The sequence below is a fragment of the Nelusetta ayraudi genome, unplaced genomic scaffold, assembly GCF_046127955.1.
Source record: "Nelusetta ayraudi isolate G7.1 ecotype Tasmania unplaced genomic scaffold, CSIRO-AGI_Nayr_v1 ptg000195l, whole genome shotgun sequence".
Lineage (NCBI taxonomy): Eukaryota > Metazoa > Chordata > Actinopteri > Tetraodontiformes > Monacanthidae > Nelusetta > Nelusetta ayraudi.
In genome coordinates, this window is record NW_027466244.1 from 550,001 (window position 1) to 565,952 (window position 15,952).

Sequence of the window (15,952 nt, forward strand, 5' to 3'; positions counted from 1 at the left end):
CTGCGGCATTCTCTCGCTCCTTAATATTCTTCTTTTCTCAGGGGGGGGGAACGTCGACGGAGCTTTGTTGGAATTCAAGCCCCCCCGACGTCATTTATCCTCCCGTCGAAATGCTGCGTCTGGATTTCTGCCTCCGTGTCGGCGCTGAGGGCGAGATTAGCATCAGGTGTCGGGGAGTTGTTTAGCTAAAATGATGCTGTGCAGTAGATTGTGCACACTACACTACACACACACACACACACACACACACACAGAAAACAACATCTGAAGCTGTCAGCGATGAATTTTCTGCAACAGTAAACTTTCTAATCAAAGTCTTCCGGGAGTGGTCGACTGACTAATTCACTTTTTTTTTTCTCTCTCTCTCTCTCTCTTGAAACTGGCAAAGCACGTTTGATTGCAGTCATTCATGGATTATCAGCGCAGTTTTGTTTTTGTGTGTGTGTGTGTGTGTGACTGCAACACTTTTCACACTGTAAATCTACACAATCTGACATTTTCATCCCAATACGGAGAACGGTTTGGATGCTGGCTGAGCACTTGTACCTCAGACTGTTGCTCCAGCCATCGGAAATGTGGCAGGACTTCCAGCCAAGTGACTGACTGAAAAATATATGAATAAATGAACGAGGAGAAGCTTCCAGACGCTGCCGAGCGTTTCTCCAGAGACCCCACGTTCCACAAGCTGCTGCTGCCGCTGCTGCTGCTGCCGCTGCTGCTGCCGCTACTCTCTGTGTCTCGCTGCTTTGCCGCGGTGCAGAACGTTAATCTGCCGCTACGCCGCCTCGGAACCTCCGACCAATCAGGCGGCTGATTCCGATGTGAGAGTGACGTGCGTGATTGTCGCCATCAGTGAGAAAAAAAGGCGTCACGACTTCTCCTTCATGTTCTCCTCATTGAACGTCTTAGAAAGAAAGATCCTCTGTTCAGATCCACACACACACACACACACACACACACACACACTACTGTGAACCAAATCTGACTTTCTGTGTGTGTGTGTGTGTGTGTGTGTGTGTGTGTGTGTGTGAATTCACAGGCTTTATTAGCAAGTCCCTGTGGCTCACTGTGGCCCAGCCAGCGAGTGATGGAGCCCGAAATGAATTTTAAGACATTAGCATTTAAAACGGATGGTGTCAATTAATAAAATAAGGGCCAAAAATCACCTTTCAAGAAAGTGAATCGCCGTGATGGCTCCGTGAGTCAGGACGTCTCCGCTGACTCACCTGAATATCAATTGTCAGGCAAAAATTCATCTTCGATCATTTCCCCCCCCCCCCGAATGTTTCCCTATCACATTCTTAGCGTACGTTAATCTTCAAAATCTTCATTTAATTATCTTGTTGAGTCTCCGCTGCCACCGTGTTCATTCTGAGCTATTGTAATAGAAAGCAGAGGTTCAAGAATAAACAACAACAAAAAAAATTGCCTCTGTTTGAAAATAATATTCAATCAACATTCTGGGCTGCAACTCTGGGATTGGTGAAGGAAACCCAGAAGCTCTGCTAATCCTCAGTGATGTGCCCACACACAAACTCTGCATAACAACCTGTCTCCAAGTGTGCGCGCACACATGAACACACACACACACACACACACACACACACACACACACACACACAGAAATATATATTCAAATATATTTTTTTCTTTCCGTTCCTCTCAACACCAACAGTTGCTGTGAATATAAATCAGCTTTCAGTCTAATGGTTCATTTCCCCCCCCAAAAAAATACATAAACCTGTTCTTACATATTTCAGATAAAATTAAATTTTGATTTGATTTGATTTGTTTCACTGATTATTTTCTCTACTCTGCATTATTACATAAATTGGTCCTGGATTCAGCGTTGAATAAATTGCCAGCCCGTCTGCTACTGTTGAGCTCAGGCTTATTTTAGACATGTATATAAATGGTGACAATCAATGCCAACCAGCAACCAGATGCTCAGAACCAGACCTCGAGCAAGTACATCACCGTTCATTTAATATTCCAACTGCTGAATATACCCAATACTGACACTACCTTATGTGATAACCATGATGACTGTTTTGGGGGCTATGAAATTCCATGAATGAAAGTGAATTGAAGGACGCTCAGCAGCAGCTTGACCCCCAGCCATCGTGTTCCCATGTGACCATGGACGTTGTGAAGCCGCATCGATAGTTTGACACACGCAGCTGCTAAACTTTGAGCAAAAGCATCTCCCGCACCTCAACTCAGGATCCTGTCAGCGAGCTGCCGCAGATTAACTGTCCACTTTCAAATGTGAAGAAGTTAAAAAAACAACAACAAACAAAAGCAACCACGCTGAATGAGCTATTTAAGCAGCTCGGCCGTGAACCTGACCCGTGGCATTGATCAGCATCTGCGCCTCAGAGCGACTCTTTCAGTCAAAAAAAAGAAAAAAAAAAAAAAAAAGAGGGAAAAGAATTGTGCCGCAGTTAGACACCAAGTTGAGCTGATGTGTGTGAGAGTTTGGCTCGCACGCATTAAATCCGGCTCATTTATGTCTCGGAAACATTTGTACAACATTTGTGGCATTTTATGGATTTTTTTTTTTAATAGAAAAAAAAAAAGGATCATAACTTTTCCTCTTTCAGCCTCTCTAGCTCTCATAAATGCTCACATTGCAGCGTTGTCTGTGTCTGAGAGGGAAAAGCGAGCAACACAATGAGATGAATGCATTGACGTGAACTGTTGGTCAAGCGCTGTGGAATTGGAGTCACGTTGTGAAAAGAACACCCAGCTTTCCGAGGTGAACCCGAGGTGAACCCGGCTTTCTGTCGGCCCGCCGCCCTGAAACCTTTCAAACACTTCCAGCTGTCAGACTCTGACCTTTGTGACGGATGCGCAGCGCTTCGGCGCACAAGTGTTTGACATTTCTGCCCCCCCCGCCCCCTGAGCCTCCGTCAGTCAGGAGGGGCCCGGCTTCGGGATCTACACCATGTCGACGCCGCCCCAAGGTCGCTCCTCCTGCGGCCCGTCACCTGCGATCTGTGTTCAATAAAGGGGGATTTACCTTAGCGACGGATCTTAGCGTAGCCTAGCTGAAATGTCAAACACATGGCTCCTGGCCGCCGACTGTCTCGCATCATTAGATTTTCTCTGATGTTGATTTGTGCTGATTGATTCAAAAGTCACTTTCTCAGGCGCTTTGTCTGGAGTTCAGTGATGATTGTTGGCGATGAGAAGAAGGTAAAGACGGAGGCCGTGTTCATGCGGCCAAATAAGTTCATTCTGACTTGCAAATATCAAGTTTTTAAATTGTGTCTTCGTCAGGGTTGGTTTTTTTTCCCCCCCCTGGAAAGGCGAATCAGGAAATTCCTCAGAGAGGAATTTTTTTTGTTGGTGAAACATCAGGTTCTGCGCTTCTTGCCCAGACGCCGCCTGCAGGGAGGAATCTCTGATAACCGAGGCTAGCGGAACCAACGCACGACCCTCTGCCCGGGTTTCCCGCCGTGTCAGAAAATTGAACTGTGAAAGAGATGCAGGGTTACAGCGCAGCCAGCGGGAGCGACGCCGCGGGAGCGACGCCGCGTGCGCCATAACCCAGAGAGCGATGATTGTTTTTTTACTCCACGTGTGTTCAAACGATTCAAAACGCCGAGGACTCGCGGGAAGCGGTCCGCCGGGCCCGTTGCTGTTGTTGTTGTCGCTGTTGATGCGTCGCCGCCTCGCTGTGATGGAAATGGGCCCGACTGCGGTGTTTCAGATGTGAACCGCCTCTTACCTCGAGGCCTTGTGGTCGCTTTCGGCGTCCTCGCGCCACACAAAGGCACTCAAAGGTTTCTTTTGAGCGCCCACGCTCGCTGCGTGACGTCAACGCTCTGGAATTGAAGGCAACGCGGTGAATTATTCAGTTCAATCAAAAAGCCGAACAAACCCAAAGGTCAAAGGTCAAGGTTCCTGGCAAACATTTTTCCAGTTTCCAGTTTCGAGTGAATAGACTCAATCTGGTGTTTGTTCCTCGGTTCTAACGCGCTGGAGATTTAGCCCCGCCTCCAGACACAGATTTGGTACCGCTCTCAATTTCGGTGGCGAGCTGAACTTTGTTGCGTTGCTACGCAGAACACGACTTCCACCTCCTTCCGGTGGTGGTTTCTGAACCGGACCAGCGGCTCAACCACAAGTCTGAAAGTGTGGCGTGCAAGAGACCCGGGCGGGGCTCAGCCAATCAGATGGCAGGAGGCGACCAGTGGCGGTCTGGTAATTTTAGCCCCGTGTCCTGGTTTCTGGGTCCTGGGCTCCGCGGGGGGGGGGGCGCTCACACAGATCCAGACCACACAGAATAAAAAATGTTGGTCCCTGTTAATTATTCTTCTGATCAGTGGCCTGGTTTCTGCCGCTGGTTGCTTCTCCCCCTCCTGTCAGCTGTGTCAGACAAATATATTTGCAATTAAAAAGCTAAAAAAAAAGAAAGTTAAATGGTAAAATTTGAATTTGCCAGTGGAGCTGACTAAAGATGATTTCTAGCTCCTCTTTAGCCGGCACTACAATCAAAGTCAAATTTCACTGGAATTGAGGCAGTCATTTTTCCAGAATTGCAGTGAAATAGAGTCAAAATGAGACTCTAAATTGATTCGTTTTGCCATCTGTGCCCAAACCATCAGCGGCAGCAGCTGAGCAGTTCTCCGCTTCTTTGTCTCCCCGCCGAGGAGGGAAGACTCTTGTTTTCCTGCCACATGCTGCTGCCGCCGCCGCCGCTTATTTAGTTGGGTTTGATTTACGACACTGATCTTTGGGTTTCCTCATCCTCCAGTTTCCATGGCGACCCAAATTGCCAAACGGAATGCAAGATGCCTGCAATCTCGGGGAATTAGCGATATTGGAAAATGATTAATGTGACAGCGTTGCTGAAAATTGCCGGGAAGTCGGCCCGGTTTCACCAAGTGAGAGGTGGGCCCGTCTGGTTCCGTGTCTCCTGCTCTGCTGGACCTTCATTTTGGAGCCTTCAGATCAGAATCAAAGTGGTTGGCCACCCGCTCGACCCCCCCCCCCCCCACCCCTCCTCTCTCCTCTTTCTTCTTGTCTTTCTTTGCCAAATAGACTCTGCAGCTGCTGCCGTCCAAGTGACAATAACCCTTGTGTGTGTTTGTTTGCTGAACTGCACCACGGAGGTCAGACTACGTCCGTGTTCCCGCCTGCTGATTCTCCTGAAAGGCCCACGAATGATTTTCCTGCCTGATGTTCTCACCCTGTAGTCTGACTGCTGGTCGCGGTGCACAGCTGGATACGTAGCGGAGGGTGAAATGGAACGAGAAGCCTGACGTTTTCATTTCCCCCAAAGCATGTTTGTTTTATTGTTTTTCTTACAGTCGTATCCTGAAAATTGCCACCCGCGGAAAAATAAAGAGGTTTGGGGGAACCGCAGTCGCCAGGTTAGGAGCACACTTGGTGTTTCCAGCATCAACACTGGAAACACCAAGTGTGGCGGAGAGGGAGAGGGAGGAAGAACACAGAGGCCAGCTCATCTGTAACTAAGCAGATAGGCTGTTATCATTATCATTATCATTATCATTATTATTATTATTATTGATAATATAACTTAATCAGAGCTGCAGGTCCAAGCTCGATCCAAGTCGAGTGATTGTGTTTCAGCTCAAGCTGAATGATAATAAAGTAATTCTGTTGCAACTGCAAAGTTCAAACTGACGTGTTGCCCTGACAGTTTGCCCTGTGACGACCTTTGCCTCACCTCCCCCACCCCCACCCCCACCCTCACCCTCACCCCCACGCCTTCGGGCAGATGCTCATCTTTCTGCCTTTGTTCTCCACTTGTGTAAAGTGCTGTTGCCTCGCTGGCCCCTCTGCAATTTTAATCCAGCAGCCACGGCAGTCAATCAGCCACTGGCTCGTCTTTAATTGATCGCTGACTGATTTGTCTTTCCTTCGCTTCATTTAATCTGCGCCGTCTCTCCTTTCGTCTCCGGCCGTTTTTGTTTTCGGCGGTAATTAAGGGCAGGATATTACGCCGCTTGATGATTGCTTTGGCTCGGCGCTCGCTCGCAGCTGTGCAGAGAGGGGTGGGGGGTAGGTGGGGGAGTTGGGGTGGGTTGGGTGGGGGGGGGGGGCAGCCCGATTGAAATGGGAAATGCAACAACAACACCCTTAATTTGCTTTGAGCTTCAAAGAACCTGGAGTCAATTTCTCCTGGCGGTTAAAAGGCCTTCGGCGGTCGGCTCTCATGCACAGCGGAGAGAATAATAAAGTTCAAGACAGAAACAAAAACCACACAATGTGGTAAATAAGAATCCTGCTCACGTTCCGGGCTCTTTGTTTTTTTTTTTATGATTATTCTAAAAGATGCATTTGTGAGCTTGACTGGATGTTGCCTCCCATCCACAGAGCCGATGGCTGAGACCCGGGACAGCTGAGCTCCTGCATGGACCTCTCCTCTCTTCCCGGCTCGGGGATGGACGGGATGGACGGGATGGACGGGATGGACGGGCTGTGGGACAACGCCACCTCGGCCGGCCTGCCTCTCTTCCTGCTGGACGACCTCAACCACACCCTCTTCAACTCCACCAACGCCACCGGGCCTGAGGCGCGCTCGTCCGGGCCCAGCGTGGCGGGCGTCCTCATCCCGCTCATCTACATCATCGTGTGCGTGGTGGGCCTGGGTGGCAACACGTTGGTCATCCACATCGTGCTGCACTACTCCAAGGTGGAGTCAGTCACCAACATCTACATCCTCAACCTGGCCATCGCCGACGAGCTCTTCATGCTCAGCCTGCCCTTCCTGGCCGTGCAGAACACGCTGGACTCCTGGCCGTTCGGCTCCTTCATGTGCCGCCTGGTCATGACCGTCGACTCCATCAACCAGTTCACCAGCATCTTCTGCCTGACGGTGATGAGCGTGGACCGCTACCTGGCCGTAGCCCACCCCATCCGATCCTCCAAATGGCGCCGCCCGCAGGTGGCCAAGGTGGTCAGCGCCACCATCTGGGCGCTGTCCTTCCTGGTGGTGCTGCCGGTGGTGGTCTTCGCCAACGTCCAGGAGAAGGGCGGCACCTGCAACATCACCTGGCCGCAGCCGGCCAACGTCTGGGAGGCGGCCTTCATCATCTACACTTCCACCGTGGGCTTCTTCTGCCCGCTCCTCGTCATCTGCCTCTGCTACCTTCTCATCGTCTTCAAGATCCGCAGCTCGGGCAAGAAGGTCCACGCCACCTCCACCAAGCGCCGCAAGTCGGAGAGGAAGGTGACGCGCATGGTGGTGATCATCGTGGCCATGTTTGTGGTCTGCTGGCTGCCCTTCTACGCCCTCAACGTGGTCAACCTGCTGGTGTCGCTGCCGCCCGACTACCAGGGCCTCTACTTCTTCGTGGTGGTGCTCATCTACGCCAACAGCTGCGCCAACCCCATCGTCTACGTCTTCCTGTCGGACAACTTCAAGAGGGGCTTCCGCAAGGCCCTCTGCCGCTCCACCCGCAAGGTGGAGAGCCACGAGATGGACCCGGAGCAGCAGGCGCAGCTGGGACGCGGGGGGCGGGGTCAGCAGGACGAAGGCAGGACGGCGCTGGTTCCCCGGGAGAGTCTGAGGCGGGCCATCAGGGAGGAATGTGGCGGCATCGGCGGTGGAGGTGGCGAGGAGGAGGACGAGGACGTCTCCGAGACAACGGAGGTCTACCGCATCGCCCAGAACGGCGACTGCGGCTTCACGGCGGCGCCCAGCTCGCAGCCGCTGTTCCTGGAGAGAGGCCCCACGCCGGGCATGACGCAGCCGCCGTCGCCAGAGAGGAGGGACGGGGGCGGAGACTCGGCCGACGGCTCCGTCTCACTGCCCAATGGCAACAAAAACGGGGCCGTTAAAATCCTGGCCGAGGAGGCGGCGGAGCAGCCGAGCGCCTCGCTGGAGATCAGCTACTTATAGTCAGAGAGGGCACGAAAAACCAAAAGACAACAACAACAAAAATGTGAAATAATGAGCCTCCTACAAGCAGAGCAGACGAACGGGGAAATGATCCGACTTTACCCTCGAACGTACAACTGTAGATATTCTGTACATACGTACGTGTAGCTTCAGGTGCAGTCGTGCCTCTCGTCGGCTCCTTACAGGCGGCGTGCATCCATGTGTGACATCATCAGCACGCCACTCAAACCGCCACTCGAGCTTCGCCTTCTGAAATAACCGTCGGTGGCCTCCTGAATCTTCAACGACGACCGGGGAAGACGCAAACTAACGCACCATTGATTTTGTTCCTGTTTTTTTCTTGGAAATGGATTTTTATGACTTTTGCCCCCAACGGTTTTTGTGTTTTTATTATTTCTTGAATGTGTTGCAACAAGTTCCTAGCATCAGCAAAACTTTCAAGGCAAACGATTGTCCTGTGTTGTTTGTGACTATTTTTCTTCTTCTTCTTCTCCTTCTTTTTTTCTTCTGTATGAATGACTGACGTTCAGCCTCAGCGCTCGCTCGCTCGCTCGCTCGCTCACTCGCTCGCTCCCGGCGACATCGTGACAGTGACTCTTTCTGTACAAACATATTCTGTCTTATTATTTTCTCTCTAAAATGTGAGCGCAATGAGAAATCGACACGATGTGTCAAGTTGTGAGTCGGATGACAACAGACAAAAAAAAAAAAGACGATTTTTCGTCTGCTGCTTGTCGTGCGAAAGACTCGGTGCAGCGACGATGATCTCTGCTGATAATAAAAAGGAGAAGCATGGTTTCCTGTCGGTGTCCCATCAGCGTCTCGCAGCTTGTTTCTTCGTCATGTCCCGAACAACCACTGAAGATTCACCGTTTTTCAACACAGGAAATGACCGACAAGTCGATTGTTCTGATTTACACACTGTAATGTTGTCTTTGTGGAAGCGCCACTACCTCTCGGCCTACACACAGTGGCTACAGCAACACTGACCGGCCAAACCACAATATCAAACTGGGGGGGGGGGACTCAATGGGTTGGAGTGTATTACATAGTAGTTCACATTTTAACCACAAGGCTTCATCTGTGTAAGCTGTAACTATAATGCACATGAATGTCTGACTATCTGGGCCGTGATAGATAAATATTATTAATTTCATTATTAAATAAAGATAAAAATCCACAGTGTTTTCTTTCCATAATTCCTTTCTGTATCCTTTTGCTGAACTTCCCGGGAATAAAAAAATATATATATATACGTCTTAAACTTTAATGTCCTCATTCACAAAATGAACCTTGATATATTGACTGTACAATTAAATATGACATTACTCGCTTTCATCGTTTGCTACTCCTCTTTCCAGATATGTGGAGATCTGTCGCCGACAAAATCACTCCTCACACAGCTTCAGCTGACGGGGGGTAAAAACATTGCGGCAGTTTTGCAGGAACGACCTGACAGACGATGAAGCAAAGCGAAGCCTCGCCTCCCCGCCGTTCACCAGAAGCTGGCCGTGCAGTGGCGGTGGCCTCGTTACGGCAGAGCGACGCTTCTCTCCTCGTTAGGAGACACATCGCCTGTCCTTCTGGCGCCCACACCAGGCCGTCTGCAGAGAGACGCCCTCAGCCATCATTAAAGACGCATTAAAAAGGGATTTGTTCAGCTCTCACTTTGTTGGCATCATGCTGGAGTGGAGTGGGAGGAGGGCAGGGGGTGCAGTCTGAGGACCTTCTGAGGCCTCTCTACCTTCTTCTTCTTCTTCTTCTTCTTCTTCTTCTTCTTCTTCAGTCTTAATCTTGTGTTTTTTGGTGTCGCCATTATGAGCCCAGAACTCCGCCCCTCGTTGGCGTGCACGGGTAGGTGATAGTCGGTAGGTCGGCCTGCTGTCTTGGGCTGTGACTCAGTGCCGCTCACAGCCTACAGACTTTCTGCCCACGTACAATATGGATGGTGTAAACTCTGATAGGCTGTTACTCTCTCACTCACTCACTCACTCACTCACTGTGCAGTGTGGAAAACCCTGATTGCCGCCATGACAGCCGCCATACATTAAAAAAAAAGAAGAAAAGTGTGAGTGTGTGTGTGTGTGTGTGTGTGTGTGAGAGAGAGAGTGTGTGTGTGTGTTTCTGACTGCCTCGTGACTCCAGCCCGAGTGTTTGCTGCTCAAATCAAGGACAGGATCAGGTTCCCGGAGGGACACACACGTTTGCTGGGAAAGGATTTCGTGACAAAACATGTTGTTCACTTCCTCTCCAGCCAGCTGGATTTGCAGCGCAACTCCAGAGCTGTTTGTTTTGGTGCCCTCTGTTGTGAGAGGATAACATGCAGGTCAGTAATACCTGGCATGTTGACTGTGCACTAGTGTCTGCATATTAAAGGAACAAATTGTCGTTGAGACATCTTTCGTCCTCAAACACTGACGAGTGCTGGCGCTCTGCAGAGCTGCTATGTTGTCTTGTGACTTGTGTGTCTCTTGCCACGACTACAACGCCAACACAGCTTCTCATTAGCACTTTTTTTGCTGCGAGGCTCTTAGGCCCCTTTATTTCTTTCTTCTTCTTTTTTTTGGGATACCAGCCTGTACGTGCCGTGAGATAGATGAAGATGTAACCCTGCATGTTGCTGCTGTCTGCTTCTCAGGTTCCTGCAGGAAGCCTGTGTGATGACTCAGCGGCAGGCTGATGATGGAAAACAAGAGACAGTCTGAAATAGCAGGGGACCCGCTCCTGCAGGTTCCCCTGCACCTTGCACTCCTCACATCCTGTTAGTGGAGGAGGAAAGAGAGAGTAATGTGAAGGAGCTGGTGAGTCCGGCAGCGTTTTGAAAATGTGTTGTTCTTCTTTGAAATCTCTTGATTTTTTTTATTTTTTTTGTGGCTAGCAGCATCATGTATGCCTTGGCTGTATCTTTAGTGCAGCGTGAGTGTCATAGCAGCTCCTGTATGACTGGCAAATCTTTCTGCTGTGTGAACTGAATGTTTCCATTCCGGTGCATTATATCCTTCAGATGAACTGGCTGTCTGCCGGCAGGAGGCGCCTTCAGGAGCACTCACTCCTGTCATGATCAGATTACAGTAGTGCTCAACTATTTTAATCTATTACCTTCTGTCGCGCCATCATGGATTTCTGCTGCCCCCATTTGGTCACAAAAAGAACCACAGCACCTTAAAATGCCACGTTTGCCAAATTTATTTATTTATTTATCTTATTTTTGTGACGTGTCTTTTCAGTCGTTTCAGAAGGTAAGAAAGTATACTTTGGCAAATTAATTAATGTTATTGTACATACTTTTTGTTTGTTTATATCGAGCAGCTATTTCACTTCCGGTGTTTTATTTTCGAATCATCCACTCGATTGTAAATCCTCTGCTGTATTTAAATAACAATAATACATTTATTTTTTATTTTTATTTTTTTTGTATAGTATTCGTAAATGTTTTATAACTAGAGTGCGGAGTGACTGTTTAATGGGAATAGTGTTACGACGACAGAGGGAACGGGGCACTTTACGGCACATCGCCACTTCCTCTCACAACTTCTGCAGACAAGGGGGCTGGACACGGAGCAAGAGGGGTTGTTTTGTTTCCCATTTCGAATAGAACAGCCGAATCAAATAATGACAACAAATAGGCAAAACTCATAGTTCAAGCACGTCTGACGAATATGTTCAGCAGCAAAAAAGACGAAGCGAGGGGAGTGGTCGTGTTCTGTAGTGGGCGTGGTTTGTAGCGCGTCTGCTTCCGCAGCAGAGGAAGCCTTCTCTCTCGTCGCAGTTCACGCCGGCGCTCCCTCAGAGTCACCCAACCGCGCTCTGGTCGGAGAAAGACTTTTACAGAGCGTCTCCCATCATTCACGGTAAGATCTCTGCGCAATACGTTTGTGACGGAACTCCACTTTCAGTCGTGTTTCCAAAAACTAAAACGCCTCGAGTCCACAGTGAAGAGAATGGAGAGAACCGTCCGGTTAGCTTAGCCTAGCTAGCGCGGCCACCTGGCCTTGTGGCTAGCCCAAGCTTTAGCCACCTTGGCTAACCGATTACGGCCGACTCTGCAACTACTACCGTACTCCGCTTTGCCCCACCGCCTTTGTTGTGAGAAACGTTTCCGCAATTCCTTGTCAATTTATGGTCTGATCGATCCGGGTTTTCGCGGAATCGTGTGCTAAAGTTGTTAACCTATACCAGATGTTTGAGATTAGCTTGCTCATTGAGTTGCTAAAGGCCAATGTAAATGTGTGAGTCGTCTCCATGTTCAGACCAAGTCAATCGACTTATGAGATATTTCATGAGATCCATCAACGACAGCGACTGTAAGCAGACGCTTTGGTGGAAAGTTGGAGCTTTTTCGGGGTCAGTGATGACTAGCCCACTGCGCAAACTGATCGATGCCATTTTCTTGAATGTGCGTCGTTGACGACACCAGTGCTGCTCGTGGCTGAGACCCTTATGCATATGCAGGATTAGTGTATTCTTTCTTCTCTGCTGCGAACCGACGCCTTACACTGTCCCGGTTAGGTTTGCCTTGTCACCCTTTGATTGACTGAAACTCAACTGAGTGGTTTTGCCTCTGTTGTTTCCCCCCGGACATCAGGCCATGGCCAAGTTCAACGCTCCTGTGATCCAGGACAACCCCTCCGGATGGGGTCCCTGTGCCGTCCCAGAGAAGTTCAAAGACATGCCCTACCAGCCTTTCAGCAAAGGAGACCGTCTGGGCAAGGTATGCTCCTGAGACGCCATGTCATGAAGAAATTCAACACATGCCATGCCACAGTTTTTTAATAAAGATGCTCTTCTCTGTGTGTTAGGTTGCTGACTGGACGGGAGCCACCTATCAGGACAAGAGATACACAAGTGAGTGAGACAGACAGACGGCTGCGACCCCAGACCCTTCTAATCATCACGTCTTTCATCGTCTCTCTGCGTCCGAAAGCCTTGACTCAGACTTCTCTGGTTGCTCTGTCGTTAGACAAGTATTCCTCTCAGTTCGGAGGCGGCAGCCAGTACGCCTACTTCCACGAGGAGGATGAGACGAGCTTCCAGCTGGTGGACACGGCCAAGACGCAGAAGACGGCCTACCAGAGGAACCGCATGAGGTTCGCCCAGGTACGACGAGGAAAGCCCCGGACAAGCGTCCCTGTGTAGTTCCCTCTCTGTTCAGTCCTCCTGTGTTTGTTGGTCTGATGTGATGATGATGTCTGTACCTCCAGAGGAACCTCCGCAGAGACAAGGACCGCAGGAACATGACGCAGTTCAACATGCAGACACTCCCAAAGAGTGCCAAGCAGAAGGAGAGGTGAGACTTGAATTATCTCGACTTGGACATGCAGTATTTTCTCGCCAGCTGAGTTAACAGAGACGATGAGCTCCACGTTCACACTGTCAGTGAGACGTAACACCGGAGTTTTGTGTCTTTTCAGGGAGCGCATGCGTTTGCAGAAAAAGTTCCAGAAGCAGTTTGGTGTTCGTCAGAAATGGGACCAGAAATCTCAGGTAATTTAATTTTAAAGTTGTTTTTTTCCTTGGCTTTTGTGCTTTGTTGAGCTCTACGTAACGTTACTGGATCATGTGGCATTTTCTGCCACTCCCTCTCCAGGCACAGCTGAAGCCCAGAGACTCTTCTGTGGAGGTGAGGAGCGACTGGGAGGTCAAGGAGGAGATGGACTTCCCCCGACTGATGAAGATGAGATACATGGAGGTGGCCGACCCCGTCGACATGTGAGTGGCTCGGTGTGAGGGCGGGTGGTGAGGTCACAGGGGGAGGGACGAGCTCGCTGACTTCCTGTTTCCTGCAGCGAGTGCTGCGGCGCCCTGGAGTATTACGACAAGGCCTTCGACCGCATCACCACCCGCAACGAGAAGCAGCTGAAGAGCATCAAGAGGATCTTCCACACTGTCACCACCACCGACGACCCCGTCATCCGCAAGGTTCCCATTCACTCCAGACTCTCGGTCAACTGTCCGCTCGTTTGGTTCGTTTCTCTCTTGAATGACCGTGGACTTGCTGTCATCCTTCCAGCTGGCTAAGACTCAGGGCAACGTGTTTGCCACCGACGCCATCCTGGCCACCCTGATGTGCTGCACGCGCTCGGTCAACTCCTGGGACATCATCGTGCAGAGAGTGGGCAACAAGCTGTTCTTCGACAAGAGAGACAACTCTGACTTTGGTGAGTCTCCCGAGTCCATCTGCACTGTTTTCCTGCTGCCACTTGGAGGCGATAGTGAGCAGAAACTGGTGGTTGATTGGAATTAGAATTTGTCAGTTTTGGGGAATTTATTTATTTTTCCAAACCCAAGCAGGTTATTTTTGTGCGTGTGAGATTTAAACTCCTCCACCTTTGACTCTCAGATCTGCTGACTGTGAGCGAGACGGCCAACGAGCCGCCGCAGGACGAGGGAAACTCCTTCAACTCCCCCCGGAACCTGGCCATGGAGGCCACGTACATCAACCACAACTTCAGCCAGCAGTGTTTACGCATGGTGAGGAGGTCCTGCTGTCAGCACCTCGGCTCGTCCCCTCGCTCGCATCTCGGTTCTCCTGTCTTGAATCTCCGTGTTGTTGTCATGTCAGGGTGGAGAGCGTTACAAGTTTCCCAACACCAACCCCTTTGTGGAGGAGGACATGGACAAGAGTGAGGTGGCGTCTGTAGCCTACAGGTGAGACCCCTGCTGGTCACTGCCGCGTGTCAGGTGGGTGAAAGCGTGACGTTGAGGCTGATGACTCGCGTGTGTCTGTCTCAGGTACCGCCACTGGAAGCTCGGAGAGGACATCGACCTGGTGGTCCGCTGCGAGCATGATGGAGTGATGACCGGCGCCAATGGAGAAGTTTCCTTCATCAACATGAAGACTCTGAACGAGTGGGACTCCCGGGTGAGACGTTGTTCATGAACTGACTGTGTTTCTCTGGAGGGTAAACGATCGTGCGATCAGGAATGAATTCTAACTTCCTGTCCCGCTGCTCCGCTGCCTTCAGTACTGCAACGGTGTGGACTGGCGTCAGAAGCTGGACTCCCAGAGAGGAGCCGTCCTGGCCACCGAGCTGAAGAACAACAGCTACAAACTGGCTCGCTGGACCTGCTGCGCCATGCTGGCTGGATCCGAGTACCTGAAGCTGGGGTGAGGAGCGCGCGCACACACACACACACACACACACACACACACACACACACACACACACACACACACACACACACAGAAAGAGCAGCCTGCCTCCTCCAGTGTGGTCTGACTGCTGTGGTCTGCCTCCTCTGCAGCTACGTCTCCCGCTACCACGTGAAGGACTCGGCCCGCCACGTCATCCTGGGCACGCAGCAGTTCAAGCCCAACGAGTTTGCCAGCCAGATCAACCTGAGCATGGAGAACGCCTGGGGCATCCTGCGCTGCGTCATCGACATCTGCCGCAAGCTGGACGAGGGCAAGTACCTCATCCTGAAGGACCCCAACAAGGTGAGCAGACGCCACCGGCGCCGTCAACCGCTGTCGCGTCTCGCCAACGTGGCGCCGACGCCGTCCTGAGCTCACTGGTTGGTTGTCGCGGTGTGTCAACAGCAAGTGATCCGGGTGTACAGCCTGCCCGACGGGACGTTCAGCTCCGACGAGGACGAAGAGGAGGAGGAAGACGAAGAGGACGAGGAGGATGAAGGTGAGAAGAGGCAAAGCAGAGTTTTCCTTTGCAGGCGCGTTTGTATTTGGCGGGTCGGTCGTGTCTCGCAAATCGTTCTACGAGAAACAAATGGAGACATTTAATGGCTGGTTTGCATACGAGGATGATTGGTGACAGATGAGAGCTAATGTCTAATCTGCAATTAAAGAAAACAAATTAGAAGAAAGAAGAATTCACTACAAAGTACCCAAGTCCCAGTTGTCGTTTGTTTCCAGATCCATAACTCTTTGTTCTGTCGTCGTCTCATTCCAGATGAAGAAAACTAAGGGTGCAGTCGGCTCCAGTGACCTAAGAAGCCTTCGCAGAATTGCAACAATTTAATTATTATTAACCTCCAATAAAAACAACTGATTGGCCAGCCACTGCCTGCTTCTGTGTGTGTGTTTTTTGACAGCAGTCTCTATGGATATAGATCATTAAT

The 15,952-nt window shown here is 50.5% G+C and overlaps 2 protein-coding genes across 3 annotated transcripts in view; both read left to right on the top strand.

Moving 5' to 3' along the window:
• sstr3 (somatostatin receptor 3) overlaps positions 1–8,607 on the top strand; it is a 10,521-nt gene extending 1,914 nt beyond the window's left edge. The window contains exon 2 of the mRNA XM_076015718.1: positions 6,349–8,607. Coding sequence (XP_075871833.1) covers positions 6,386–7,876 — 1,491 coding nt within the window. The 5' untranslated portion in view covers positions 6,349–6,385 and the 3' untranslated portion in view covers positions 7,877–8,607. The remainder of the gene's footprint in view (positions 1–6,348) is intronic.
• Positions 8,608–9,154: 547 nt separating this feature from the next.
• On the top strand, positions 9,155–15,893 carry eif3d (eukaryotic translation initiation factor 3, subunit D). 2 transcript variants are annotated; one of them, XM_076015716.1, is made up of 16 exons: positions 9,155–9,159; positions 12,461–12,587; positions 12,676–12,721; positions 12,837–12,973; positions 13,078–13,163; positions 13,288–13,360; positions 13,464–13,585; positions 13,663–13,795; positions 13,887–14,034; positions 14,217–14,347; positions 14,439–14,524; positions 14,609–14,738; positions 14,842–14,984; positions 15,122–15,314; positions 15,417–15,510; positions 15,784–15,893. In XM_076015716.1, exons 2-16 carry the CDS (start codon positions 12,465–12,467, stop codon positions 15,795–15,797), a joined length of 1,659 nt encoding a protein of 552 aa, XP_075871831.1. In that variant the 5' UTR covers positions 9,155–9,159; positions 12,461–12,464; the 3' UTR covers positions 15,798–15,893. The 2 variants fall into 2 exon arrangements, with proteins under 2 accessions (XP_075871831.1, XP_075871832.1); XM_076015717.1 differs by having other exon boundaries at positions 13,470–13,585.
• The last annotated feature ends 59 nt before the right edge of the window (positions 15,894–15,952 follow it).